At 37.2% G+C, this 27,645-nt stretch overlaps 3 protein-coding genes across 3 annotated transcripts; all 3 read right to left on the bottom strand.

Moving 5' to 3' along the window:
• Positions 1 to 3,746: 3,746 nt before the first annotated feature.
• Positions 3,747 to 6,611, bottom strand: LOC132048699 (uncharacterized). Its single transcript, XM_059439396.1, has 3 exons — positions 5,873 to 6,611; positions 4,357 to 5,753; positions 3,747 to 4,196 (listed from the first exon to the last, which is right to left on the bottom strand). Exons 1-3 carry the CDS (start codon positions 6,609 to 6,611, stop codon positions 3,747 to 3,749), a joined length of 2,586 nt encoding a protein of 861 aa, XP_059295379.1.
• A 73-nt stretch (positions 6,612 to 6,684) lies between these two features.
• Positions 6,685 to 7,257, bottom strand: LOC132048698 (uncharacterized). Its single transcript, XM_059439395.1, has one exon. The coding sequence runs from the start codon at positions 7,255 to 7,257 to the stop codon at positions 6,685 to 6,687; it is 573 nt and encodes a 190-aa protein (XP_059295378.1).
• A 3,995-nt stretch (positions 7,258 to 11,252) lies between these two features.
• On the bottom strand, positions 11,253 to 23,042 carry LOC132049744 (tropinone reductase homolog). Its single transcript, XM_059440664.1, has 5 exons — positions 22,790 to 23,042; positions 22,192 to 22,399; positions 12,599 to 12,815; positions 12,068 to 12,174; positions 11,253 to 11,592 (listed from the first exon to the last, which is right to left on the bottom strand). Exons 1-5 carry the CDS (start codon positions 22,897 to 22,899, stop codon positions 11,398 to 11,400), a joined length of 837 nt encoding a protein of 278 aa, XP_059296647.1. The 5' UTR covers positions 22,900 to 23,042; the 3' UTR covers positions 11,253 to 11,397.
• Between the last annotated feature and the right edge of the window lie 4,603 nt (positions 23,043 to 27,645).

The following is a 27,645-nucleotide window of genomic DNA, read 5'->3' as shown; positions in this document are numbered from 1 at the left end:
TGATGTTTCAGAATAACAAATTTATCTAATTACAAGTTCTTTTTCTCTTTCCAAACAAAAATACGTACTGATTTCATGAGTTGGCAACTTGGCATAACCACATTGCATATGCATGAAGTGATGAAACTATGCTAAATTCACTTAAAAGATACAGCGATTAACGTGCATAACATGCAAGTCTGGATATGGTAATGCGGAATTATTATATGTAAGAATATGTAGATGTCATGCATGTTAATTTTGATACTCACTTAGACTAAGTCAAGCATAACAAATCGTTTCCATAATTAAAATAATTTTGTTATTGAAAAATATGGGCATGGCTGATATAATAGATACTTGAAATAAATAAAAGGATAATAAGATATGATAATAATGACATCTCTCTTAAAGTCTATATCCACTAACTAAATTGAGGAACTTTAATAACGACTGCTGAGCACACTAGTATTCAATTTCTAACCTAATTTAATGTTGTCATCACCAGAACATGCAGGTGGGATCCTTCATTTCTGGTGTTATTCTCCATTTTATATTTTTTAATTTCTCACCTGATATCCAGTATTTGTTTTACAAGCTTCGACTAATTCGAATCACCACCATATTAGGCTCATTAAAAAGAGAAAACACTATCCACCAAGGTTTTTTTTTAAAAATAAATAAATTTAAGATTCAAACCCGAAATTTCTAATGAAGGATGAAGAAATCCTATACATCGATCTCACCGTAATATTTCGTGGTTCTATTTTATAAGCAGATGTAGTTGTCCAGCTCATGGACGGCATAACAATGGGTATAACTATATATTTATGATGCCTGTCTTCTATCAAGGAAACAATATTCAATCAAGAAATTATTTTAATGGTGAGATGATCTTTAAATTAAGGGTGGCAATTGGAGTGGTTGAATTCGTGTTTGGACGTGCGATCGACAATCGGAAAATATAAATTATGACAAAAATTAAACAGGCTGAGTAGTCTATAATGAGCTGCGGCCGTTGTTTTGTTTTGAAAATTGACATAGGGAATTTATTTGCTTTTATTTATTTATAAGTTTCTTCGATGTACTATACGTAATTCTTTATTATATATCTTTTATTGAAGTCTTTAATTCAGCGAATTATATATCATCTTTCTTATGTTGTTCAAAACATAATCTCACCATTTATTCAGATTTTTGTTAAGTTTTAGCAATCAATTCTTTAGCTTTTATATCTCTGAAATAATTTTTTAAAAGATGTTTGGACAAATAAATTGTTTTCCTGTGGAACTCTACATTTGTCTCGTACCACAAGCCACGAACCCACAAGTAAATTAAAGGTATTTTTCCAATTAATTTGAGGACATAAATATTTTTTAAAACTTGAAACACGTGAAAGTTATGCTTCAAATTTAAAATTAATCCATTATTTCATTCACTACGTTGGGCAAGTGACCAGATTATTGGCTAGTTTTTTTTTTTTTTATATAAAGCTTACCCTGTAGAGTAGGGTAGTGTTGTATTGATATGAAAGGAGGAGGGCTAGACCATACCTCAATATAGCATTACAACTGGTGATTTATTCACCCAAAAAAATGAAGGTATGCCCAGGGGACATAGTCCTTCTATTTAGCAAAAGAGACTATATATTCAACTAACTCTAAAATTAGATTTATGAAACCTAGTCCTAAGACTTGGCATTTGCCATTTGTCTAATTGATAAAGTCCCTTGGAGGCATTAGGGAGCCGATCAACAGAGAAAAACATCTTGTAGTGGTTCATGTTAGCAGAAGTTTGGCCAAAGAGTCAAAGAACTTGATTTCTAAAGTTGTGGAGGAAAGTGACATTGTTGTTCCCTAGCACTTGATGGTTCTATCAATGATCATCTTCTGTTTTGAGGTTGTCGGTGAACTTTGCTTTGAGCATGTTAGTAATCACTTGAGAGTCAAGTTCAATTGAGAAATTAGTGTATCCTTGCAGTGTACACCATTTCCCACCAAACTCAGCAGCAAGGGCTTCGGCATTATTGTTACTGTTGCACTGTACAGCTATGGAGAAGACCATTATAAGATTCCCATTTGAGTCCCTTACTATACCTCCAATTCCAGCTTTACCATTTAAGGGATTATAACTACCGTCAGTATTTACTTTGATGGTTCCTTGACAAGGTTTTTGCCATAGGACTCGAGTAATTACAAAGAGTGGTCTAAGAGCCCTATCATCCGGCATAGTTGAGGCCACTGTCCCATGTCCACGTCTGTAGGTGCCAAACTTGATAAAGATGTTTAAGACTCCAAAGACATTGTTGTTCCATTCTTGTGAAATTGAACTTTTTCTGTGTCCCGTATCTACAAGCACTGCTCTGCTTCCATATTTCCCAAGAATAATGGTTGGCGTGATTTGTAGGATCATCTTGTGCACTTTGTTCTCTGATTTTGCCTCCCACCATTTCCCCGAAAAAAATAAGAGACAGTGCATCAGAGTGCTGAATACCTAGTGGTCCGGGGTTTATTCCATAGCCCGTGGAGCGCTTCTTCACCAAATACAAACGCATGGTGACTTGTTTCGTTCTTGGGTATCCTGCAACAAGAACAATCAAATCTTAGATTAGAGGCAAATCTTCCGACAGTATCACTAAAAGGTAGCTTGTTCCTTAGTAGTCGATCCTGGGTCAAAGGAGACCTTAAAGGCGTGTTCTTGTGCCAAACATTTCGGATAAAAAGATTTTTGTTTCTCTTGACTCTTAGCAGATTCCATGCGGACTGATTAGAAAATTGACCATTCTCGGTCAAATTCCAAACTGGGTAATCAGATTTGCTATTATCACCAATATATACATTGCAAACATATTGAGTAATGTGAGGTGGAAGTGTGTTGTTAAGCTTGTTGATGTTCCACTCACCATTTAGAATAAAAGAGTTCACGTTAAGTTTAGCAGATTTACCTGGTCCTGGCAGAATTTTTGCGAGTGCACCCATACCTGACCAGTTGTCCCACCAGAAGCTAGAGTCCCCTTTTTGGATTTTCCGGATCATGCGTGGTTCGCTCTTGTCCTTGATTCTCATCAAACTCTTCCAATCATGTGGAATCTTTTGAGATTGCCACTTTTCCAACCGGATGTGATCTTCTACAATATTTGGATTTAAGGAAGGTGCCCCATAGTGTGGATTGGGATCTCAGCCTCCACCATCTTTTAAGGATGAGTGTATCGGTGATATCCTGCATTCTCCTCATTCCAATACCACTTTCATCTTTTGGGTAGCATAGATTCTCCCATGAACACCAATGGTATTTATTTATTCCTTCCTTGGCACCCCAAAGGAAGTTACAAAAATGCTTTTCCATAAGCTTGATAATACCTTTAGGAGGTTTAATAGCAGAAAGAGTGTAAGTTGGGGCCCTTTGCAGAGTAACACTTTATGAGGACAATTCTCCCACCAAAAGAAAGCATCTTGCTTTGCCAACCATTGAGTTTTTTAATAATTTTGGAGAGCATGTTATCAAAATAGAAACTTTTTTTCCTTCCAACATAAATAGGACAGCCCAGATAGCTAAAAGGAAAATCTTTATTCATGAAACCTGTTGTTCTTCTCATCCTATTGATTCTGTTGGCACAGGTATTAGGAGCTTGATAATGAAAAAGCTCTTATCAGTATTAATCTTTTGCCCAGAAGCTCTTTCATACCTGTTGACTTGTTTCAGAATAAGTTTGATTGATCTGTTGTTGCACAAAGAAGATAACAATATCATCAAAGATACGAAGATGATTAATGATTGGACCATTCAGTTATGCCGAAAGGAACGAATCTATCATTGTGCTGTAAGCTATTGAGCAATCTTGATAGCACCTCGGCAGCAATGATAAATAATGATGGAGATAAAGGGTCGCCTTGCTTCAAACCTTGAGAGGAGGTGAAAAAACCTTTTCGCTCACCATTTATGATAGTAGAATACCACACATCTGATATAAGTCTTCTGATAATAGTAGTCCAGCTGTCAGAGAAACCAAATTTGCTCATAACTGCTAGTAGAAAATCCCATGACATTCTGTCATAAGCTTTTGCCATATCTAATTTGATGATCATGTTGCCCCCTTGATTAGTCTGAGACACTCCTTGGGCTAATTCTTGAGCTAGAAGAACATTTTCAGTGATAAGTACGCAGCTTTGACAAAACGGTGGTTTTGAAATGAGCTTATCCAAAAGATGTGATTCAACCTAATGGACAAAATCTTAGAAATAATCTTGGCAGTGAAGTTACTTAGACTAATTGGTCTAAGATCGCCAAAGTTAGAAGGAGAATCAACCTTGGGAATCAAGATTAGGCATTATGGGAATAGAACTTAGTTAAGTTCCTTCCTTTGAAAAAATCATGGACCATGTTTTTGATGTCCTCTTGAATGACAGTCCAGCATTTATGAAAGAAATTCCCGTTATAGCCATCTGGACCAGCAGCACTAGAAGGGCTCATATTGAAAACAGCATTTCGGATCTCTTCCATATCAGGAATAGCAATGAGGGCTTCATTCTCATCATTATTGATACAGTTAGGGATCACATTGAGAATGTCATGATCAGTGAAGTTGTGATTGAGGTTGAACATGTGTTCAAAATGATGTATAGCAGCCTTTGAGATATCCTCATCTCCTTGTACCCAATTGCCATTACTGTTTTTGATTCTGTGAAGTTGCAGTCTCCTTCTTCTGTCCCTGATCAAACAGTGAAAGTATTTACTATTTCTATCCCCTTCTTCGGTCCATTTGATGTGAGCTTTCTGCTTTAGAAGCTTGTCTTGCATATCCAGCCATCTAATGTATTCAGCATTACCTTTGTTGAGGTCCTCTCTAGTTTGTTCAGTGTTAATAGAACTGTCCAAGTTTTCCAGATCATGCATCTTGGTTTCCCACATATTGACTTCATCATACACGTTACCAATAACATCTCTGGACCATTGACTGAGTTTCTTGCTAAGGATTTTGAGTTTTTGCTGGAGTATCCACATTGGGTTACCAAAAATTCGAACATTCCAGGTCTCTTCCACTAACTGATAAAAATTAGGCTGCTCCGTCCAAAAATCCAGGAACTTGAAGTATTTGATACCATTTTTATAGGCATTGTGACAGTTGATTAGAAGGGGTCTGTGATCAGATCCAGTCCTAGGCAGATGTCTAACAATGTTGTTGTGGAATAGTTGACCCCAAGAATCATTGATGAACACTCTATCAAGCCTTTTCCAGATTCTTTTCACAGGTCTTCTATTGTTGCACCAGGTGAAGTTTGGTCCCATAAAACCAATATCAGTGAGTTCGCAATTGTCCATACAACTGCTAAAATCTAAGCTCTTGTACATTCTATGAGGTTTACCACCAAGCTTTTCCGAAGGGTTAAGGATGACATTAAAATCTCCACCTAAACACCAAGGTCCATCAACCTGTAGGTAAACATTCTCCAAACTGATCCAAAGATCTTTTCTTTCCGCAGCAGTACACTTAGCATAAATAGTGGTAATAAAGAGGTGTTTTCCAGAAACACTATGAGACATTTTGATGGTGATTTGTTGATCAGTGTTGGATATGATAGAGGTCCGGTAGTTGCTATTCCAGAAGAACCAGATCTTGCCGTTTAAGTTATTGAGACTGTATTGAAATCCAAGGTACCTCATATAGGCATCAATTTTGTTAATGCTTACAAAAGGTTCCAGGATAGCAACAATCTTAATTTTATGAATGTGGATGATTTTTTTTAGCCTGTGGATGGCCTTTTTGGATTTGACACCTCTGATATTCCAAAAAATGGCCCTGACCATAAAAACAAGCTAGTGATTTTTTGTTTTCCTTCCAAAGATTGGAAGGATATTTTTGTTCGAGTTTCCAACCTTCTTGTTTTTTTTTTACCTTTTTTGACCGTGAAGAAACCTTCATCATCCTCTTTAGCATCATTAGAATCCTTTGGATTACCGTATTGGTGACCAATTTGTGACAATCTTTCCATCGGAGAAGAGATTTCTATATTTTGTTTTTGCCCCTTATGGCTCTTGTTTTTCTTCTTTTCCTCAGGATCCAACCTCTTGGTGGCAGTGGTTGGAATATGTTTTTGAGGATTTTGCTGAGTGCTGTTTGTGTTCAGAATTTGCTTCTGATGATGGATTTCCATAGACTTAGGAGAAGTAACCTCTTGCTCCTGTTGGCTATCTTTATGATTCTTCTCGGTGATTTCCTGCTGCTGCTTGTGAGGAACCAGTTCCACCACCAAGTTAATATCAGGCAGAGCACTAGTTTCAGGTGGGAGGCTTTCACAGATTCCTTCCTGCTTGTCAGAGTTATTCGACGGGGAAGCACTGTGAGGCATGTTGTGATCCTGCAGGTTGTTGTGAATATTGCTGGATTCTTGAACTTCTTCCCAAGTAGAGGTATTTTCATTGTTTTTTGACATGCTGTTTTCACTCCCATCTATCTGAGTAATATGCTGATCAATCTCTATAACTTGAGAGGGGGCTTGGATATCTTTCTCCTTGTCTTGATCATTAACTTTATTATGCTGAAAATGATCTTTCGCTTCAGAGTTAAGGGCCATGGGTGGATCACTCTGAACTTTCCTCCCTTTATCAGGTGGCTTATCAGTAGTATTCACCATATCATTGGTTTTGTGAGGCTTTTTTCCTTTTGGCTGAACGAACAGAGGTTTAAACACTACTAAGGGCTTCTTTTTAGGGAGCTTTCTCTTCTTTTTCTTTGGTTTTACGTTTGCCAAATCTCTCTCCCATAGTGATGCCTTGACTCTCGGTATTTTCATTAATTTGTTCAGAGTCCTTAGTTTGTTCCTCCTTCTTGTAGCCATTTTCATCTTTCTCAGTAACTCTATCCTTCTTTGCTTCCCCCACAGCCGCTTTCTTTCTTTCCAATGTTCTGCACTCTATCATTCTGTGACCAAGCTTTTTGCAATGCTTGCAGTATTTTGGTATCCCTTCATATTCAATCTTTTGCATAAATCCTGTTTGAGGGGAATTTTCATGAATCAGACCAACATAAATGGCATCAGGTAGGGGTTTAAGGAGATCAATCTCCACCCTAATTTTGGCCATACTAGGCCTAGTCCTTCCTTTCGTGGCACTGTCCAGTTCAAGAGGAGTACCTATGGATTGAACTATCTGTTTAATGTAATGCCAATAGTGCAAATGGTACGGAAGTTTGGGTAACAGAACCCAAACAGGAGCAATAGGAATGTCTTCCTCTGGTTTGAAATCAGGGGACCATTTTTGAAGCCACATCTGTTGTCCCATGATTTCAATGACCCTTCTATACCAGACTGTGTTAAAGTCAGTCTCATTGGTGAAGTCTAAGAAAACATTATAGTTATCAAAAACCCCAATGGTAATTGACCCCTTAACCGTGATCAATTCCTTGAATTTAGAACGTAAGAGATCTATTTGAGGTCTAGGTTTGAGAAATCTACCAACAATTGTGAGTTTGCACCCGGAGCCATGACGCCATAGTAGTCGGTAGCTTGAAACAAGATTTGCGGAGCACCATTGAGATTTGAGTGGACAGCCTTAGGGATTTCATTTTGTTGTGCCATACGAGTAGGGGCAGAGCCTGAACAGTGTTGAATAGCAGCAGCATAGGAATTTTTACCTTCAATTGATTCAGTGAGGGGAGTTGTACGTAGCAAAGAGGCTTTTGCCCTTCCAGACGCGCCGGATTGGCGTCGTCCGGTGGGTCCATCGGACCGGCGCGTGGAAGAGACGTTCCTTAACGGTAATATAAAGTTCTAGTTTAAGAGGAGAGAGAAGAGAGCATTTCACTGGTAAGTGAAAAGGTTAGATTATTGGCTAGTGGCTACTCAAAACCCCTTGTAAATTTTAATGTTATGAAAACGTATTAGGTTATATTATTAATCCATTTCAATCTTATTATATGAAGGGTCTACATTGTTACAACTCATTTCAAGCCATTTCACGATTTCTTTACGTAGGTTAGATTAGGTTTAACAATGCTGAATAATTGATTATCTTAAGCTTCAGTTATTCAGCAAAATGAACCTTAACTGAATAGATTCTCCTAATTACACTCGAGTTAGCTTAAAGTTTTCGCCTTAAAAAAATGCACTCTTCTGGAACCATGTCTTAATGACTTATATATCCGAACTGCGTACTACTCAAAAACTGAACTCGGGATGTTTTATCATCGTAATATTAATCGATGCATCCATTTTTTTTTTTTTTTAAATCAATTTCCCAGTAGCTGGGTATTCCATTCAAACCAAAATAGGCATCCATTTACAGAGAGGTGGATTAACATCCTTGCCTCCCACTTTGAACTGCTGCACATAATTATCCTACTATAAAGGTTTAGAAAAGGAGCCTCTCGCAGCTAGCTAATTATTAGGCTTCTACAGGGTGGAGTTACCAGAAGTTATGTTTTCTATGTTTGAGTCTAAAAGAGGGTATTTGAAGTTGATCCATTCTATACGGTCCCATAGCACTCTGTGGCAACTCTTCCAAAGCAAAAAAAAAAAAAAAATGCATCCAAAAATTTAAACGGTTAGACATAGAACATTTTTGCTTATCTGGTTCTACTTATGTATTGGTCTGGTATTATTATGTTCATAGAATTTCTTCATAGATGCAGACATCAGACAAGTTTATTTAATTTGAATCCAAAAGAACAAAAAATCATTCGGTACGGAACCTACTGGGTTGATATGATTAATCCAAATTCGTTATCTTATATTTTTCTCATTTTGCCCTTACTTTTTTTGTTTTGTTGTAATTCTACCTTGTATAATCTGAGTATAAGATTATTCTTCGTATTATTAGTGCATGACGTCATGAAAGGGCAAAAAACGATACAATCTATATCCAAACATTGATACAATCTATATCCAAACATTGTGTTCGTCAAAATATAATACGATACATTATGAAGTAAATAAAAGTAACATTCAACCATCTAAACAAGCTTGAGAAGAGGGGGGGGGGGGAAGGTGGCGCTCCATAATTTTTATCATTCTCTAATTAAGGGTGAAGAGATCCTGTCATCCTACCAGAAACGTAACCTTATTGGTAATAGCTAAGTAGTTCCTTTTGCTTCTGCTAATGTAATATATTATGGAATCATCTATTTAAAAGCTTAATATGTTATCTTATAAGATTTTTATTTATTTATTTCGGTTTGCAAAACACATAACTAAGGTGAGTTATCCATTCCATCTCCAGTTATCCATCCATGCAGACTTTAATTCAGACAGCATTGATAAATAAAAACCCCTTCCAGAACTAATGTAACATATATGAATTCTTACTTATCCCGAAATTAGGAACCTTATGTTTTTTTAATATATTATTTTATTTGTACATCAGCTTTATTCAAAAGATGAAGCATGCATCATATAGTTTAAGTTTAAACCCATCATTTGGATTTTGGGAGGGCTAAAGCAAAACCATATAAAAGTTAAAGGGCGCCGGCGTTGTTTTCCAAGTATGAATTGTTTCTGTCTCTATACATTAGGACATGGACTCCTTCATATACTCAAATATTTGTACCTTTTATGTACTTTTCCCCCCAGAATCGATACTCTTTACTCTGTCTTGTTTGTTCCTTTTCCCTTGAAAATTGCTGCACGTGTTATTTATTTGTTGTGGAAGTCTTTCTTTTTCTTTGGGGTTGTACATATACCAGTGTCTCACCTCGTGTGGTACAACTGTTTATAGTAAAATATAAGGTGATGTCATAACTAAAAAAAAAAGTTAGAAGTAGTTATGTCTTACCGCTAAATTGTTAGTAACTCACATATTTGATAATCTAGCTATAGAATTAGCGACGGATTTTTGGTGTTTAGCTAGAAAAATAATTGTTCATTGCTGATTCTTGAACTTACTTGTGCAATTAATATGAATTCAAGTCTGATAATTATTTAAGTACTAAAAGAATAAATTATGTACTAGGAATACTTTATTTTTGGTATTTGAACTATCTAGTCCTCTGATTAAGGGTGTAAAGGTCCAATCAAATATAGGTTTGAGCCAAAATTATTAAATTATATCGAGCAGTAGGCAAAACTTTAATTCCGCCCCTAATTACTAAGGATGTGCCCGCCGACAAGGTCATAGAGTCTGGCGATTTTGGCAATGGATTTTGTCTCTGAATTTGTTTCACTTTCTTGGGGAGGAGATTATGGGCTATTGTCCACAATTTTTTCACTTAACTATTTTAGTAGTTTTCATTTCTTGGGTTTGAGTAAAGACAAACCAAACACTCCACATTCCACTTTTGTGGCTTTGTTCTACGTAATTTAACTCGTCCAATAAAGGATGATGGAGCTTTTGCTTTAATATTGTTAACTTATTAATACTACTTCATTATATATCGCATTACTATTTGTGTTTTTTCAAAGAGTACTGATGTTAAACATTTTTTTAATGACGAGGGAACCCGCAACCGCTATCATTTGGGTGCGCACAAGGTAAACCCCGATCCTGTGCAATAGCCTGCAAACCACATAGGAGAGGTAACCCGCACTAGGCAAGTCCGGTGCGACGAGCTCGATCCCAAAGGCAAATCTCCTACTGTCATTGGCAGGAGAATTTGAACCTGAGATCTCGATTATGAAAGCCTCATGCTCAACCAACTGAGCCACCCTAGCGAGTTACTGATGTTAAACAGTTTTTCTTTGAGTGGACAAAAAAAAAAAAAAATTACTCATCCTTGAGTAATTTTTTTTCTTTTCATTTTTATAAAGAAGTTTTAGGTTCTAAAATTTTGTAATAAGTGATTACACATTTCGTATAATTTTGAATTATATCATTTCAATAATTTTATAAACTGATGATTGAATTCACACCCAATATTAAGTAGGCGTTCAGATATGGATTAGTTGATATATTTGAAAAACAAAAGTTGAAATTAAGTGGAAAAAGGATATTTAGAAGTTTGTATTTTGAAATATTAATCTTCATTCTTTTAAAACAAAAGGTCCTTTTAAGCGGCTTCATCGCCGGTCACATCTGTCTCAAGCATGTTCATATCCATCAACGAAATTGACAATAAGGAAAAAGTGAAATTATTTGATGGTAATTATTGATTACCTTCTACGTAACCATAGCACTTAGGCTGATCATCTAAGGATATCCTTTTGAAACAAATGACACAAAGTAGTGTTAGTGATGTTACAGCGTTTGATGATTAGTTTGTTTGACATATTTTCATTTGCAAAATCAATTAGCCTCAACAAATTATTGCTCCCTTTGAATTTAAGAAGCTTGTAAAACAATCAACAAAACTAAATATTCTGTTTACTGACAATCATACGTCAAGAAATTAAAGATCCAACCTTAGCTTACAAGAACATTGTTGATATAAAAAAGAATAAAGAGGAAAATAATTGGCAACCCATGTTCTATTTTTCTTTCTATTTTTGGTATTTAGGACTGAAATTTGAAACTACCAGCTGAAAATCCACCATCAACATGAATGATTTGACCAGTAATATGTGAAGCAGCAGAAAGACAAAGGAATGCTACCAATGGCGATATCTCATCTGGCTCTGCTATTGGTTTCAATGGTGTTCTACACATCAATTCAGAATAATTCCCCAATAGTGACGGGTCAATATCCTCCTGTGTCAATAAAAGCTAAAAATTGTAAAAATATATTTACTGATATAGAGACTACAACATATAATGCCCTCCAATGAGACATTGTAATATTTTCAAGCGTAACCAAGGCTAGACATCTAGAACGTGGATAATATATTATAGAGGTCCAACATTGGATCGATAAAGCAACAATAAAGATGAGTCTCATTCAGTGGCAGAGTTAAAGGGAGCCAAGATGTTGAATTAAATCATTTTTGTGAAACTTTATATTAGGGAAATAGGGTAAAAATAAATTTTATTTATTATGCATGAACTGTTGAACTTCCCTGACCTTGATATAACAAAAGATTCATTCAAATTAAATTAGATCACAAGTTAAGATCCTAGGTATGACATTCTACTAGAGTATTATTAATTTGAATCTCCTTGTATAAATTTCTAGTAACAGAAGAAATTAAATTACTGCTGAAGTTCGAATTTGGATTAGTAACATTACCGCTTTCAAAATATTGGTTTTGACAGCGAATGGAGAGACTGTGTTAACACGAATTCCATCACAAGCCCATTCGCATGCCAAAAATTTCGTGAGTTGATTGATTGCACCTACAAAAGAAAAAAATCAACAATTCGAAATCGAGAAATTGTTTGAGCAATAACAGAAAATTTTGAACTGTACCACCAGAACTAATATTATAGTATAGTGGTACCAATTAGAACCTCTAACCAAAGATGCGTTATCAATTATTCTTACTGTCTCCTTTCCTAGGAGCGAATTTAGTGCCAGGATTAAGGTTTAAGTGAACAGATGGTCAATTCGCCGAACTAGGTATTTTAGAAGGTGTACCCAAAGGAAAAGGAGTTGATGCTTACTTATTATTTTTTTCATTAGTGGTGCATCTATGTTATAGAAATTCTAAATCCGCCTATGTTCTTTCCTATTCCTGATCTCCCAATGTAATGCATTCTTTACATAAAAAATAAAAATAAAAATAAAAATAAAAAAGTTAAGCTGCAATAGTAATTTTACCTTTAGAAGCTCCATAGACAGAAAGAGCAGGCAGTGCTAGAGAACCAGCAAGGGAAGAAATGAAGACAATGCTAGCATTTCCACATGCTTTCAGGAGAGGGTAAGCAATTTGGGTCATGTGGAAAGGGGACTCCACATTGGTTCCCATAATCTTTGAATAATCTTCTGCACTTATGTCCGCAGCACGTTTTATCATACTTATTGCCGCATTATTCACCTATAATAATATCACTCTACAGTCAAATCTCTCGATAAAGACGTCATTTGTCCGAATATTTTTTGACTGCTATAATAAAATGTTATTATATAAAAACATATAATATAACATAACATGAAAAATCGGTTCTAAAGAAAACTTAACCTATCGCAAAATGTTGTTATAAAGAAAATTTGACAGTATATGTTATGCTTATATAGATAAAGCCATGTACAAGATTGTAATCAACGTACTTGTCTGGTCCATATATTATTCGTCTTTAGAAGTTCTTGTCCAGTACTCCTTAAGAAAGATTTCAATAGCTTTAATTAATTACAAGAGTATTTATCTAAACTATCATTATGTATCCTTAAATGTTTACTTAGTTAACAGTACTCCACGTCTCCACCAATTGAAAGAGTAAAACTTACAAATTTTTACGACGTAAAAGAATTCAATTTGCCAAAACGAGTAATGTATGAGGTAATATAATGCTTGACTTTGCACTGAAGTTGCACTATTTTGGAAAATACAATGCAGTGGCCCCATATGTCGGTAAGTAGTTCTGAGAGATGAGAATTAGCTATAAATACGAGAAAGTGACATTGAGAAATATAATGTTTCCAGCATGCCAATTTTGTCTTGTTATCATTTATGTTGTTGGAAGTTTGTCACCTAAATTTGGCCTTTATTGGCCTTCCAGTCCTATTCTTATTTCACTTACATGCATCTTGGCTGTGTCACTAATGACGACGTTGTTTACGTATATATGTCTGGAAATTCAGCAAGAGCGGTTTTACGTCCTTTTAATACTTTATCTCATTTAATACATGTTATCAGTACTTACTATTTAAAGAATTACAGAGGTTAGAATTCTTCTTTACATATTTAATAAGTACATAATTTTTAATATCAAAGTAGAGATTTATAGAAGATGTGTTAATACAATATGGAGAAATCAGTAGAGATTGTTTGACTTTTATGTACTTAAGTGCTCCTTCTCAATTACTAATATGATGTTATTATGGCTCAAAGAATGAAGTACTACATTAATTTAATCCTTTCAAATCTTAAAATATATAATGTAATTTAATAAGTACATAATTTTTAATATCAAAGTAGAGATTTATAGAAGATGTGTTAATACAATATGGAGAAATCAGTAGAGATTGTTACTTTTATGTACTTAAGTGCCCCTTCTCTGTCACGCCCCGAACACAGGCTGGACGTAACACGGCACCGGTGCACATTGCGTGTGACCGAAGCGAACCAAGTCTCTATTTGAATCAACATGTGATACAAAACATAACTAATTTATAAAATAAAACTAACACATGTCGATTAACTAAAGGTCTCAACCGAAATATCATAATGCGGAAATACTTAGACAATACGAACATATCCGAAAGTAGCCAACATGGCTAAACCAAACAATCGAACGATTGCCAACAAGGCTAACATAATAAATATCGATTTTACGAGCGTGTCTATGAAGCCTCTAAGAGTCTTTGAATAATAGAGAAATGTCTATAAACCTGACCGACCGGATAACTAACAACGCCCGAAGGAATTTGGGGCTCACCAATAGGCGATACGTGCACTCTAAATAGGCGAGTCGTCAACTGTATATCGTTACTGCATCGATGCGGAGCCCCAACGCAAAAAGGGACATCGGACATTTGAATTATGCGGTATGTAAAAACAAGCGAAGCAATAAAATACGGCGAAATCAAACCGAAACCGATAATCGCGTAATAGCAAGGAAGTAGAGATATGAATACTCCACTTGCTATGTCTGAATCATCTGTATTATACGTGTTTGTATATGTGGGGCCTCGGCCCGATAATAAATGCACGCTATGGCCTCGGCCTAGTAGTGCGTCGATCAATGGCCTCGGCCATGTATACGTATACACAAGATCGTCTTTGTGCCCTCGGGCAAAATCACATATGTATAATTATGGTTAATTAATAAGACCGAGACCATAACAACAACGAACAATCTTTGAGCCCAAATAGACATCTTTGGACTAAATTGAAAACACTTGACTGTTTCGAGCATCTTTGATTTCTAGACTGAGACTCATGTGGTAACAATGCATAAGTCTATAAAGATTACGTGCTGAGTTCATAATATTCAAATTGATAACCATGAACGAATTCTGTAACTGCAACCCTAGAAGATAACAGTTCTACAACATATCATAAAACCAGGGCTAAAGCGTATTACGAGTCAAATTAACGACAAGTATGAAGAATGAGGCGTAGGGAGAATCATGAACATTCCCTAACGTAGATAGTTAGCCTCACATACCTTAATTCCGGCCTTTGAGCGTAATACAATGTTCGTCGACCTTTTCAACTTTGATCTATATCAATACAAGTCAAAGGGATTCTATATTAGCAATAATATTCATGCTTTGGTCATCTAAGCATTTTATCAAACACTTAGTGGGCATGAAGCTCCATAATCTCCATTAATGGTGATTTCTTCACCCAATTCCCATTCTATTACTTCTAGGTGATTCTACAATCTCGATTAGGTGTAATCAACATCATTCTTCATCACCCACATGAATACAACAATCCCAATCAACAAATCCAAAACTCTAGCATAATTCATATAATTTCCTTTATCAAACCCATTTGTTATTCTCCCAAGAATTCATCAATTCTCAACTATAAATGATTTGAGAGTAGGAATATTACCTTTTATGAGCATCCACCACGAAATCAACACCCCAAGTTTGATTTGTAGCTTAGAAACGACGGCAAGAACTTGTACTACACTTTATCCTTCACGAGCCTTGGGATTCGGGGCCTTCAACTTGGTTGATTCTCTACTTTCTCTCTCTAATTCTCCTCTCTCTCCCTTTCTCTCTCTAAAATCTGAAAATATGGAGGAAATGGGGCTGCTAGGGTTAACATTTCCCTTAAATACCAAGGGGAAATGGGTTTGACCCAACTTGAAATCGGGTTGGGACCTTTCTGTCTTAAAACGTCCATATCTCCCTATCCCGATGTCACCTATGATCCCACGACCTATGGTTGGAAAGATATTTCAATTATCTACAACTTTTGTTCTTTGAGTTTTCCCAAATTCCCAAATTATGATAGGGTTATGGCCTCCGAAGTCGGGTGACCCAAACGTATATACGGACCAAGATACGGTCAACATTACGGTCCCGTAACACAAGGTACGGACCGTAACTTTGTACCGTACCTTGGTGAAAATTTCCAGTGAGCTTCTGGAAATTTTTGGGACGTTACGGTCCACTGTTACGGCCCGTAACACGAGTTACGGTCCGTAACGTCACCGTTACGCCAGGCAGAATTTCCAGCGAACATGCTTCAGTAAAATGGGCATAACTTTTTGCACAGATGTCCGTTTGACCCCCGTAAGATACCATTGGAAAGCTATTTCAAAGATCTACAATTTTCATCAAGGAAGTTTTCCCAAATTCATAACAGATTTTCACGAAAGTTGGATGGAAGGCAGACGTATCAAAAACTTAGCCTATTCGATAGGATTTCAAGTGCCTTACTATTAGCCATATTGAGACGATCATATCTCCTTGCTCCGATCTCTGATTGGCTTGGTCTTTATATCGTTAGAAAGGTATTTCCACATACTACGAATTCATTAGGGGTAATTTCCCAAATTCCAAACCGATTAAGGAGTTATCGCTTGCCGAAATAGGCCTATCAACCATTTTCGCAAAACGTTCAAACCTTCGGTGTTTCCACTAGAACTCTAATGATATGAGCTTAAACTCAGTTCCAAGATGCGGGGTGTTACAATATCTCCCCCTTGGGATCATTCGTCCTCGAATGATGGGTCATGGTTAACAATATGGCTGGACATAGCTTGACTACATGAACGTGAAGGAAACACGACATGAAACATGGAGACTGAACTACGACTATTCATATCTCATAATAACCCTCGGGTCTTCAATTACCTCAAGCTGGACTTGCGGCGATTTATGCATCCCCCAGACCAAGGCTAGTATCTTATACTTATAAATTCTTCTCTTTTGATGGGATCTAATTAACGTTCCTTATCTTGTAATTCCCTCATACTTGTACAAAAATTGACTACTTTCATGCGACGATTTCTCATGGTGAAAAAAAAAAAACTAAATTTATTTACATGAACCGGTTGCTATTGTATTCATAAGCTGAATACTCCATCCTAATGGTTTGACTCGCTAACATTGTAAATCTTAGGACAACCCCTATAGATACGCCTAGCTATAATCGATTCCCAATGGGTGTGGGTACTTCGAAAAGGTTCATGCAACTTTTCAAATTCAATACCAAATTTCTTAGCAACATAAGGTAAGGTGGATCCTGGGTCAATAACGGCATATACTTCAACGATGAAAAGCGCGAGTGTACTGTGACAACATACGTACGAGCCCGTATCTGACGGCTGTCAATGCATACAAACGGTTTCGCCCACGCTTGTGTTTCCGGACCTAAATTTGTATTGTTCCCTGTGGGCTTTGATTATTTCGAGGGCTTTGGCCGTGGAATGACTACATTACCCCCGGTATTCATCAATGTCTTACGAATGGGCAATCCTTTAGATAGTGGCCTGTGACCGCACCCGAAACAACCATCCGCGCCCGAACGACATACCCACAGGTGTTTTCTTCCACACTTACGCAAGGAGGATATGTAGTTGCTTCAAAATTTTGACTCTTGGTTAAAATTGGACCTGCGAAATGGGACACTAGCGTAGGCGGCGAGTTCGATAACCCGTTCTTGAAGGATGGGTGGTTTCCTCCCCACAGTGAAATTTCTGTAGACTTAGCCTTCTTACTAAATTCCCTATCTTCCTCGCTTGCCGAAGGCTTCTTCTTCCTTCGGCCTAGTCTCGTTACCTTGGACGAATGCCGGTATCTTGGAAATAGTCATCTTGTCATTACGGCATTTGTATTGGCATCCCTGTGCAACTCAGGTTTAAGCCCAAGTACAAATCTTCTAACCACGGCTCTCGCTATCGGGAACCATGTGAGGAGCATGTACGGACAATGACACGAACTTGAGGTAATAATCACGAACGGTCATGTCCTTACACCTTAGATTCTCAAACTCGTGCCTTGGCTTCTCTAACCTCGATTGGCATGAAATGTTCAATAAAAGCGTCTGCAAATTCATCCCAAGTAGCGAGAAGGTGCATCCTCCCCCTCGGGGTTGTTCCCATGTCTCATACCAAATATGGGCCACGTCTTGCGGTGGAAAGCTCCGGGATTACTGTTGCCTGCGTATCGGTAGCATGCATCACACGAAATATTTTACGAGTCCATCGATGAAATTACGGGGTTCTTCCTCCTTCCTTGACCGGTGAACAACGGCGGCTTCATCCGCAAAAAACTCCGAGTCTAGAACTATTTGGCCCACTACTAGCACAGTGGGGCCGATTCTTGTCGACGTGCTGGTTGGCAACGATCGAGTAGAAGGCCGGATGGCTCTCTCATATCCGTATCGAAGTGTTAGGAGGTGTAGCTGTAGGAGTCGTAGGGACTGCTGTTTGAGTCGGAACAGTCTCTTCGTGAGCTGTTTCGACGTGGCGACTCTTTGGAGGGTGGAGGCGTGTTCCTCTTGTTGTACTTTCTCTTATAAGGCATTTTACGAAAATACGTACTCGCATGAATTAGAAGGAAATCCTAAGAGTAATGCTCTAAGCGCACGATTTAAAGTATGAAAGAAGTGAGACAATCACGAATGTCTTGGTGGTCAGCGTTTATATGTGTGGGGCCCTCACACATATAAAAGAGACCCCACTGGACACGGCTTCATAGACTCCCTAAGACACTTGAACCTAATGCTCTGATACCAAGCTTTGTCACGCCCCGAACCTGGGCCTGGACGTAACACGGCACCCGGTGCCTGACTGCATGTGACCGAGCGAACCAACTGTCTGCTGAATCAACATGTGGTACCGAAACATAACTAATTTATAAAATAAAACTAACACATGTCGATTAACTAAAGGTCTCATTTGAAATATCATAATGCGGAAATACTTAGACAATCGAACATATCCGAAAGTAGCCAACATGGCTAAACCAAACAATCGAACGATCGCAACAAGGCTAACATAATAAATATCGATTTTTACGAAGCGTGTCTATGAAGCCTCTAAGAGTCTTGAATAATAAGTGTCTATAAAGCGAACCGACCGGATAACTAACAACGCCCCGAAGGAATTTGGGGCTCGCGAATAGCCGATACGTGCACTCCTAAATAGGCGGAGTCGTCAACTTTGTATATCGTTACTGCATCGCGGATGCGAGCCTAAGCAATAAAAAGGGACATCGGCACATTTGAATTATCTTGGTATGTAAAGCAAGCAATAAAATAAAAATCAAATCAAATCGATAATCAGAATCGTAATAGCGAGAGTAGAGATATGAATACTCACTGCTCTATATACGAATCATCGTATTATACGTGTTTGTATATGTGGGGCCTCGGCCCGATAATAAATGCACGCTATGGCCTCGGCCTAGTAGTGCGTCGGTCGATGGCCTCGGCCATGTATACGTATACACAAGATCGTGCGTGCCCTCGGGCAAAATCACGTATGTATAATTATGGTTAATTAATAAGAGACCGAGACCATAACAACAACGAACAATCTTGAATCGAAATAGACATCTTTTTGAAAAAACAACATCGTTTCGAGCATCTTGAATTTCTGGGCGAGACTCATGTGGTAACAATGCATAAGTCTATAAAGATTACGTCTTTGAGTTCATAATATTCAAATTGATAACCATGAACGAATTTCAGTAATCGCAACCCTAGAGATAACGGTTCTACAACATATCATAAAACCGGGGCTAAAGCTGTATTCGAGTCAAATTCTTGACAAGTATGAAGAATGAGGCGTAGGAGAATCATGAACATTCCTAACGTAGATAGTTAGCCTCACATACCTTAATTCCAGCCTTTGAGCGTAATACAATGTTCGTCAACCTTTTCAACTTTGATCTATATCAATACAAGTCAAAGGGATTCTATATTAGCAATAATATTCATGCTTTGGTCATCTAAGCATTTTATCAAACACTTAGTGGGCATGAAGCTCCATAATCTCCATTAATGGTGATTTCTTCACCCAATTCCCATTCTATTACTTCTAGGTGATTCTACAATCTCAATTAGGTGTAATCAACATCATTCTTCATCACCCACATGAATACAACAATCCCCGAATCAACAAATCCAAAACTCTAGCATAATTCATATAATTTCCTTTATCAAACCCATTTGTTATTCTCCCAAGAATTCATCAATTCTCAACTATAAATGATTTGAGAGTAGGAATATTACCTTTTATGAGCATCCACCACGAAATCAACACCCCAAGTTTGATTTGTAGCTTAGAACGACGGCAAGAACTTGTACTACACTTTATCCTTCACGAGCCTTGGGATTCGGGGCCTTCAACTTGGTTGATTCTCTACTTTCTCTCTCTAATTCTCCTCTCTCTCCCTTTCTCTCTCTAAAATCTGAAAATATGGAGGAAATGGGGCTGCTAGGGTTAACATTTCCCTTAAATACCAGGGAAATGGGTTTGACCCAACTTGAAATCGGGTTGGGACCTTTCTGTCTTAAAACGTCCATATCTCCCTATCCCGATGTCACCTATGATCCCACGACCTATGGTTGGAAAGATATTTCAATTATCTACAACTTTTGTTCTTTGAGTTTTCCCAAATTCCCAAATTATGATAGGGTTATGGCCTCCCGAAGTCGGGTGACCCGAAACGTATATACGGACCAAGATACGGTCACTGTTACGGTCCCGTAACACAAGGTACGGACCGTAACTTTGTACCGTACCTTGGTGAAAATTTCCAGTGAGCTTCTGGAAATTTTTGGGACGTTACTGATCCACTGTTACGGCCCGTAACACGAGTTACGGCCCGTAACGTCACCGTAACGCAGACGAAATTTCCAGCGAACAGGCTTCAGTAAAATGGGCATAACTCTTTGCACAGATGTCCGTTTGACCCCCGTAAGATACCATTGGAAAGCTATTTCAAAGATCTACAATTTTCATCAAGGAAGTTTTCCCAAATTCATAACAGATTTTCACGAAAGTTGGATGGAAGGCAGACGTATCAAAAACTTAGCCTATTCGATAGGATTTCAAGTGCCTTACTATTAGCCATATTGAGACGATCATATCTCCTTGCTCCGATCTCGATTGGCTTGGTCTTTATATCGTTAGAAAGGTATTTCCACATACTACGAATTCATTAGGGGTAATTTCCCAAATTCCAAACCGATTAAGGAGTTATCGCTTTGCCCGAAATAGGCCTATCAACCATTTTTTCGCAAAACGTTCAAACGCTTGATGTTTTCCACTAGAACTCTAATGATATGAGCTTAAACTCGGTTCCAAGATGCGGGGGTGTTACATTCTCAATTACTAATATGATGTTATTATTGCTCAAAGAATGAAGTACTACATTAATTTAATCCTTTCAAATCTTAAAATATATAATGTATACTCCCTCCGGATAAAAAAAAGTGTCCACTTAATCATTTGCACAATCCTTAAGAAAATATCAACTCCTAGACAAAAATAGATAATTTAACTAAACTACCCCTAATTAAATAGATATTGGAATTTGATCATATAACACTTAATAGGGGTAAATCCGAAAAAATAAGGTTAACTCTTTCTTGATTTGATAAGTGGATATTTTTTTTCCCCAAGAAAAAAAAGGTTAAGTAAACATTTTTTTTTTAGCCGGAGGGAGTAATACTTTTGCATACGTATGCTAAATGATTGCACGTTTCTTCAGGTAGTGGACCATCTTCTAGTCCGTCACATTTATTGGGAAATTAACATATGATGATGACTTCTTTAGCTAATTTCGGAAAAAATGGTGTTGTATTTTCAGACGACCCTCATTTTTATGCTTTATTTACTTTCCGCAAAGACTATTATGGGTCTCAATCGACGAGATCAGTCCCTTTGTGTACTAAAACTTTTTTATTTCAGCTTAATCTAAGAGAGTTTTCTTTAGCCCAAAAACAAAAAGATTCACGAAAATAGGTTAGATGTAGCTAGATGTGATCCCTCTCCTCATAAGTATAAGTTTCGAGCTCGAAATTTGGAATAAAGAAATTTTTGATAGACCCTACGCATCATAATCCAAATTAGACTTAGCCAGTGGGTACGGATTTATACCCAAAAAAAGAATTGAGTTTTTTTTTTTTAAAAAAAAAAAATACAAAGCAAATTAAATTGAACATAACTAAGAAGTTTGGTTCTAGTTACTCAAATTCCATCAGGATGGACTCAATTCATTAACTTTCTTGTAATATATTTCAGTTGAAAAGTTATAATATTGATCAGAAGACTTACCAGTATATTGAGCTTGCCTTCAAACACAGAGGAAACTGTTTCAATGAGCTTTTCTCTCTGTTCTTTAGAAAACAAATCACAAACAGAACCAGTCACTTTAAATCCTTTTACTTGCCATTCTTGTATCTTCTCATCAAGCTCTTTCTGGTTTCTTGAACATGTATGAACAATTGCTCCAAATCCTGCTAGTTCCTCCACAATTGCACACCTAAATTCCCACTCACAAAAATAAATAAAGGAAAAAATGAAAAAGAGAAACACTGAGAGAGTTGTAAACATCTAATTTTTTACCCTCAAGAAAAAACTTGAGAGACAATTGTAAACACCTCTCAAGAAAAACTTGAGAGACAATTGTAAACACCTCTCAAGAAAAACACTGAGAGATAGTTGTAAGCATCTAATTTTTTATTCTCAAGAAAAACATTGTGTAAACACCTCTCAGGAAAACAACTGAGAGATAGTTGTAAACATCTAATTTTTGATTCTCAAGAAAGACACTGAGAGATAATTGTAAACACCTCTCAAGAAAAACACTGAGAGACAGTTGTAAACATCTAATTTTTGAACCTCAACTTTTTAAGAAGAGCGATTAACTTACCCGATACCTCTGGTACCACCAGTAACTAGAGCCGTCTTCCCATGAAGGGACCATTTCTGGAGTCTGGTGTTACTGCTACTGCTACTCTGTTCTTGCCCTGTTGTTGCCATGACTGTAAGTCTCTTTAATTTCTCAAAGAATTCAAATGAATACTTTATGTTAGTGAACGTAAATTTCAAGATCCAACACTATATTTCTTGTTGCAGCCTGCAGGAATGATACAAGGAGGGCTTTATTAGTTATAACCATAAGTTATTCCCTTCCTAAGATTTAATAGAACTGAGGATCTGAAAACAAAGTCAATGCAAATCGATCGACGGCTATAAATGATGGAGGGGATTTTAATGGAGATCAATGGTTGTAGAATATGCATTTTTTTTTAAAAAAGTTTATTATTTTCTTAGTTTCCTAGATACTTACAATGACTAAGCAAAGCAAGAAAGTGTTGAGTGGTTGCATTAGGGACCAATGATTTTGATTATTTATTTTATTTTATTGTGTAAAAACTAATCAATTCATAATAAATTCTCACTCTTTAATTTCTCAAAGAATTCAAATGAATACTTTATGTTAGTGAACGTAAATTTCAAGATCCAACACTTTATTTCTTGTTGCAGCCGGCAGGAATGATACAAGGAGGGCTTTATTAATTATAACCATAAGTTATTCCCTTCCTAAGATTTAATAGAACTGAGGATCAGAAAACAAAGTCAATGCAAATCGATCGACGGCTATAAATGATGGAGGGGATTTTAATGGAGATCAATGGTTGTAGAATATGCATTTTTTTTAAAAAAAAGTTTATTATTTTCTTAGTTTCCTAGATACTTACAATGACTAAGCAAAGCAAGAAAGTGTTGAGTGGTTGCATTTGGGACCAATGATTTTGATTATTTATTTTATTTTATTGTGTAAAAACTAATCAATTCACAATAAATTCTCACAATCCATATGCACCGATTGATAGATGTGGAACCATGATAAATGAAGATGTTAAATGGGAACACAATAGACATAAAATTATATTGAAGAAAGTTGTCTCCAAAGGCTTATAATCTCTTTTAATCAAAGTAGTATTAGCGAAAGAAATTTAGACCACTATGAAAGAAGAAAATATCTATACAAGCGATGCCAATTAATTGAAAATGTATTTTAATCATATTAATATGTTTACTTTAGGTCCGATACAATTAGACCCTGGAGTATTGTAGCTCTAAAAGAGATGAGGAAATATAGAAAAAGCTAGTACTTTTCGTTTTTATATTGGAAAAAATTTGAACTAAAATGAATTTAAGTACAGAATACAGTGAGTAAGGATTCATATAAACTAAATTCTTGGTTGAAACTAAGGCATAAGTACTGAGTAATTTTAGCTCAATATATAATACTTCTAACTCGGTTGTCTTCCCTGTTGCACTCTGCATGGTATCCTCAGAAAATTCATTCAATACGAGTCAACAATACTTCTGATAGAAACTAAGAGTCCACTAAACAGTATAGAGAACCAAGTTCTCTATCTGTTCCCTCAAGTAAAAACAGAAAGTAAATAAGACAAGATATTTACGTGGAAAACTCCTTGCTCAAAGGATTAAAAATCTCGACCCACCGGAGTAGGCTTTCAACTTCACTAAATTGAGCAACTTTCAGATTACAATCTTTTGCAACCTAGGAATTAAACTCTTAACTCCTAACCCCTTACAATAACTTTATTGTAAGTTATAACCTTGGACTAACTCTAGCCAAGCATCCAAACTAACCTTGACTAACTCTAGCCAAGCACTCAAACACATCTTGACTAACTCTAGCCAAGAAACCAAAATAAACAAAGGTTGAAACCTTCCTACAATAAAACTTCTCAAAAGTATAGTAGGATTATAAGTGAAGAACAAAATGACAAAGACTTAACAAACCTAGGACTTAAGACATCTTTAGTTGTTGAGATCTGGTCCTTGGATTTGTTGAAGCTTTGTTCTTGAGAGTACCTAGAGAGCAGTGGCGGCTACAATTAAGAGAATATAAATTTCTGATTTTTCAAGTGATAGGTTAAACCATGTAACATGTTGTATATTTATCGAAGAGCATGTGATCATGGATAGGGACATTTCATCTTTTGATATTGGCCTTTAGCTATAGGTTTGGCCTCTAGCAAACTGCAGTTGTGCTGTTGCGGTTCTGCCAGTCGGCACAGTGATAGTACCGCAGCTTTACAGTTGTGGCGCGTTGACTGTACGACACTCAGGGAACCTGATCGAGTACCTGGTCCCTCGAGTGTTTGTCAAATTATCAAAACACAAAATGGCATAACTTATCAATTTCCCCTTTTCGATGATGACAAACCCATAACTGAAATTCCCCATGTGAACCAGGTTCCCCACTAGTTCCCCCTGCGGATTAGACTTAAAGAACATGTTATCATCCATTTCATTTGAAATTTACCCTTTGAACTTTCAGCATCAGCATATCAGCATATAAACTTCCCTCTTTTGCCATTACTGAAAAGAATTATAAAAGAGGCACAAGCACAAATAAGTTTAGTGACATTAACTCATGGCCACTGGGGCAACACAACATGAACAAAAACGAGAACAACATTGCATAAGAACAGAGTAACCATTGCACAAAACACAGTAATTGCCCATTAAACAGAGTAATATTAAGCATATCCAAAACATAGTAGTCTAATACTCTAATCAGTACAAAGCATGCTAATTAAACTGTCACAAATGCCAATGTCATCAAATGGGTTAAAATATTAGGATTGGAAAGAGATTGGGTTGAAAGGAGAATTGAGGGGAAGATGGGAAGGATCTAGTGGGCTAGAGCCTTGAGAATTGTATCAATTCTCACACTGGCATTTCTTTGATCCTGGACCATTTGGTCACGAAGCTCATCGATCTTCTTCCTCAATAGTTCATTGTCAGCCCTTAACTCAGCATTAGCAGTCGCTACTTCACTACTGGGATCGGGTTCTTCTGCCTTTGCAACCAACTTTGCCTTCAGGAGAGCACTTTCAGCTTGGAGCCTCTCAATTTCTGCAGTGGCTCTTTCCTGAGCTTTTATAAGACTAGAAATGGTGGAATTACTGCTAACACCAACCTTCACACGTCACATTAAAGTGGCCAGAGTAACCATTTGCTTTCTAGTTCCCGCAGTACCCTTTCCGGCCTTAACATGAAAGTGCTCAAAAATCCTGGTCAAGAAAAAGCCATATGGCTGACCATGCTTACCCTCCTTGGCATTAACAACTTTGATCATGTGCTCAATTATTAGGGCAGACATACTGATGGGGCAAAAAATAGCTAAAGCCTCAATAAGGACCAGGTCTGCGATGGAAGCAATGCATTTCCCTTCAGCCCTTGGAAGCAGAGATTTGTTGACAAGTTCAAACAAGAGCTGATACTCTGGTCTGAGTTCTTTCTTAAAGAGGCGAGCACCAGTTGCAGACCCTTCCAATTTGACAATAATATTTTTAAATCCCTCAGAGGCCTCCCCTTCAATTGATTTCATTCCATCAATTGGCACACCAAGTATTTCCCCCAGCTTTTCTTCATCTATCTCAAACTCTGACCCATTTACTGAAAGGACCAAAGTGGAATCATCAGTGTATAGTAGGTTAGCATAGAACTCTACCATTTACTTCTGAAAAGCACTAGGAGGGAGGAAAGACAAACAGATGGCCCCACTTTTGAAAATCAACGATCTCCAGAAGTTCTTTCATCCTCTATTGGTTAGCAATGGCAGAGTCACACACCCTGTCCAGTAATACCTTTTGTTCTCGCAAGTTGGCTTGCCTTTCCGATTCCAAGTCCTTAATTCTTTTTCTTTCTTTGGAGGAACCAGGCTCCTTAGATTGTTTCACACTGCTTTTTCTTTTCTTGGAGGAACTAGGTTCCTCACTCACTTTGCCCTTTCTTTTCTTAGATGGGCAAGACACACTTTCTTCCCCCTCAACTTTCGCACCATCATCAACTACATTATCTTCCTCAATAGTTGTCTTTTCTTTTTGTTTCCCTTTCTTTGTGGAATTTTTTCACACAAGTGAAGATTTTTCCACCTCCTCCTCTTCAATAGGTACAATCATCATATCTTCAGGTGATTGTGTCTCTTCATCACTCAACTTACCTTTCCTTCTCATCTTTCCAACATTTCTCTCTTTATTGGCCTTGAGTGTAGACTCAAGTTGACCATTTTTCCGTTGCCTGGTATTTGGTGGCTTAAAGGCAACATGTTTTTGTCTAATGCCACTACCCTTTTTTGCAGCACCAGAGGTTCGTAGCACAAACTTAATAACAAGGTCATCATCCGAATCAACTTTCTGAGAAGAACTATGGGATCCAGGTTCCTTCTCGAGACAAGGGTCGCCCAAGGGTACAACTATAGTAGACAAACCATTCCCACTGTCAACAATATCCAGATTTTCCCTCAAGGAACCAGGTTCCTCGTAAATATCTAGATTTTCCTTCGAGGGACCAGGTTCCTCATTTAACTCCTCTATTTCACTACCCTTTTCCCCCTGAGTCCCTTCACTACCCTCCTCAGTCTGTACAGCATCAACACAACCAGATACATTTTCTATTATATTCTCCGAACTGGTAGAAAAATCCACTCCCTTTTCAGACAAGTTTTCAATAGGGTCTACAGTAGAATCCTCTACCCGTTTATCACTATCAAGAAGGTTTGAGTTACCTGATTTAAAAGGGTTTTCCTTTGATTCTTTAACATTTTCTTGTTCCTTTGCATCAACAGCATCTGCAGACTCATGCATGACAGCGAAATCCGATTTTTCTGCAAAACCACCTTGATCCTCGATACGCATTTCGGGGCTATAATTTTGCTAAAACCTCGATTCCCTCAAA

Source organism: Lycium ferocissimum, chromosome 3 (genome assembly GCF_029784015.1).
Source record: "Lycium ferocissimum isolate CSIRO_LF1 chromosome 3, AGI_CSIRO_Lferr_CH_V1, whole genome shotgun sequence".
Taxonomy (NCBI): domain Eukaryota; kingdom Viridiplantae; phylum Streptophyta; class Magnoliopsida; order Solanales; family Solanaceae; genus Lycium; species Lycium ferocissimum.
The sequence above is the reverse complement of the archived record's forward strand: the minus strand, read 5'-3'. Positions and strand labels throughout refer to the sequence as shown.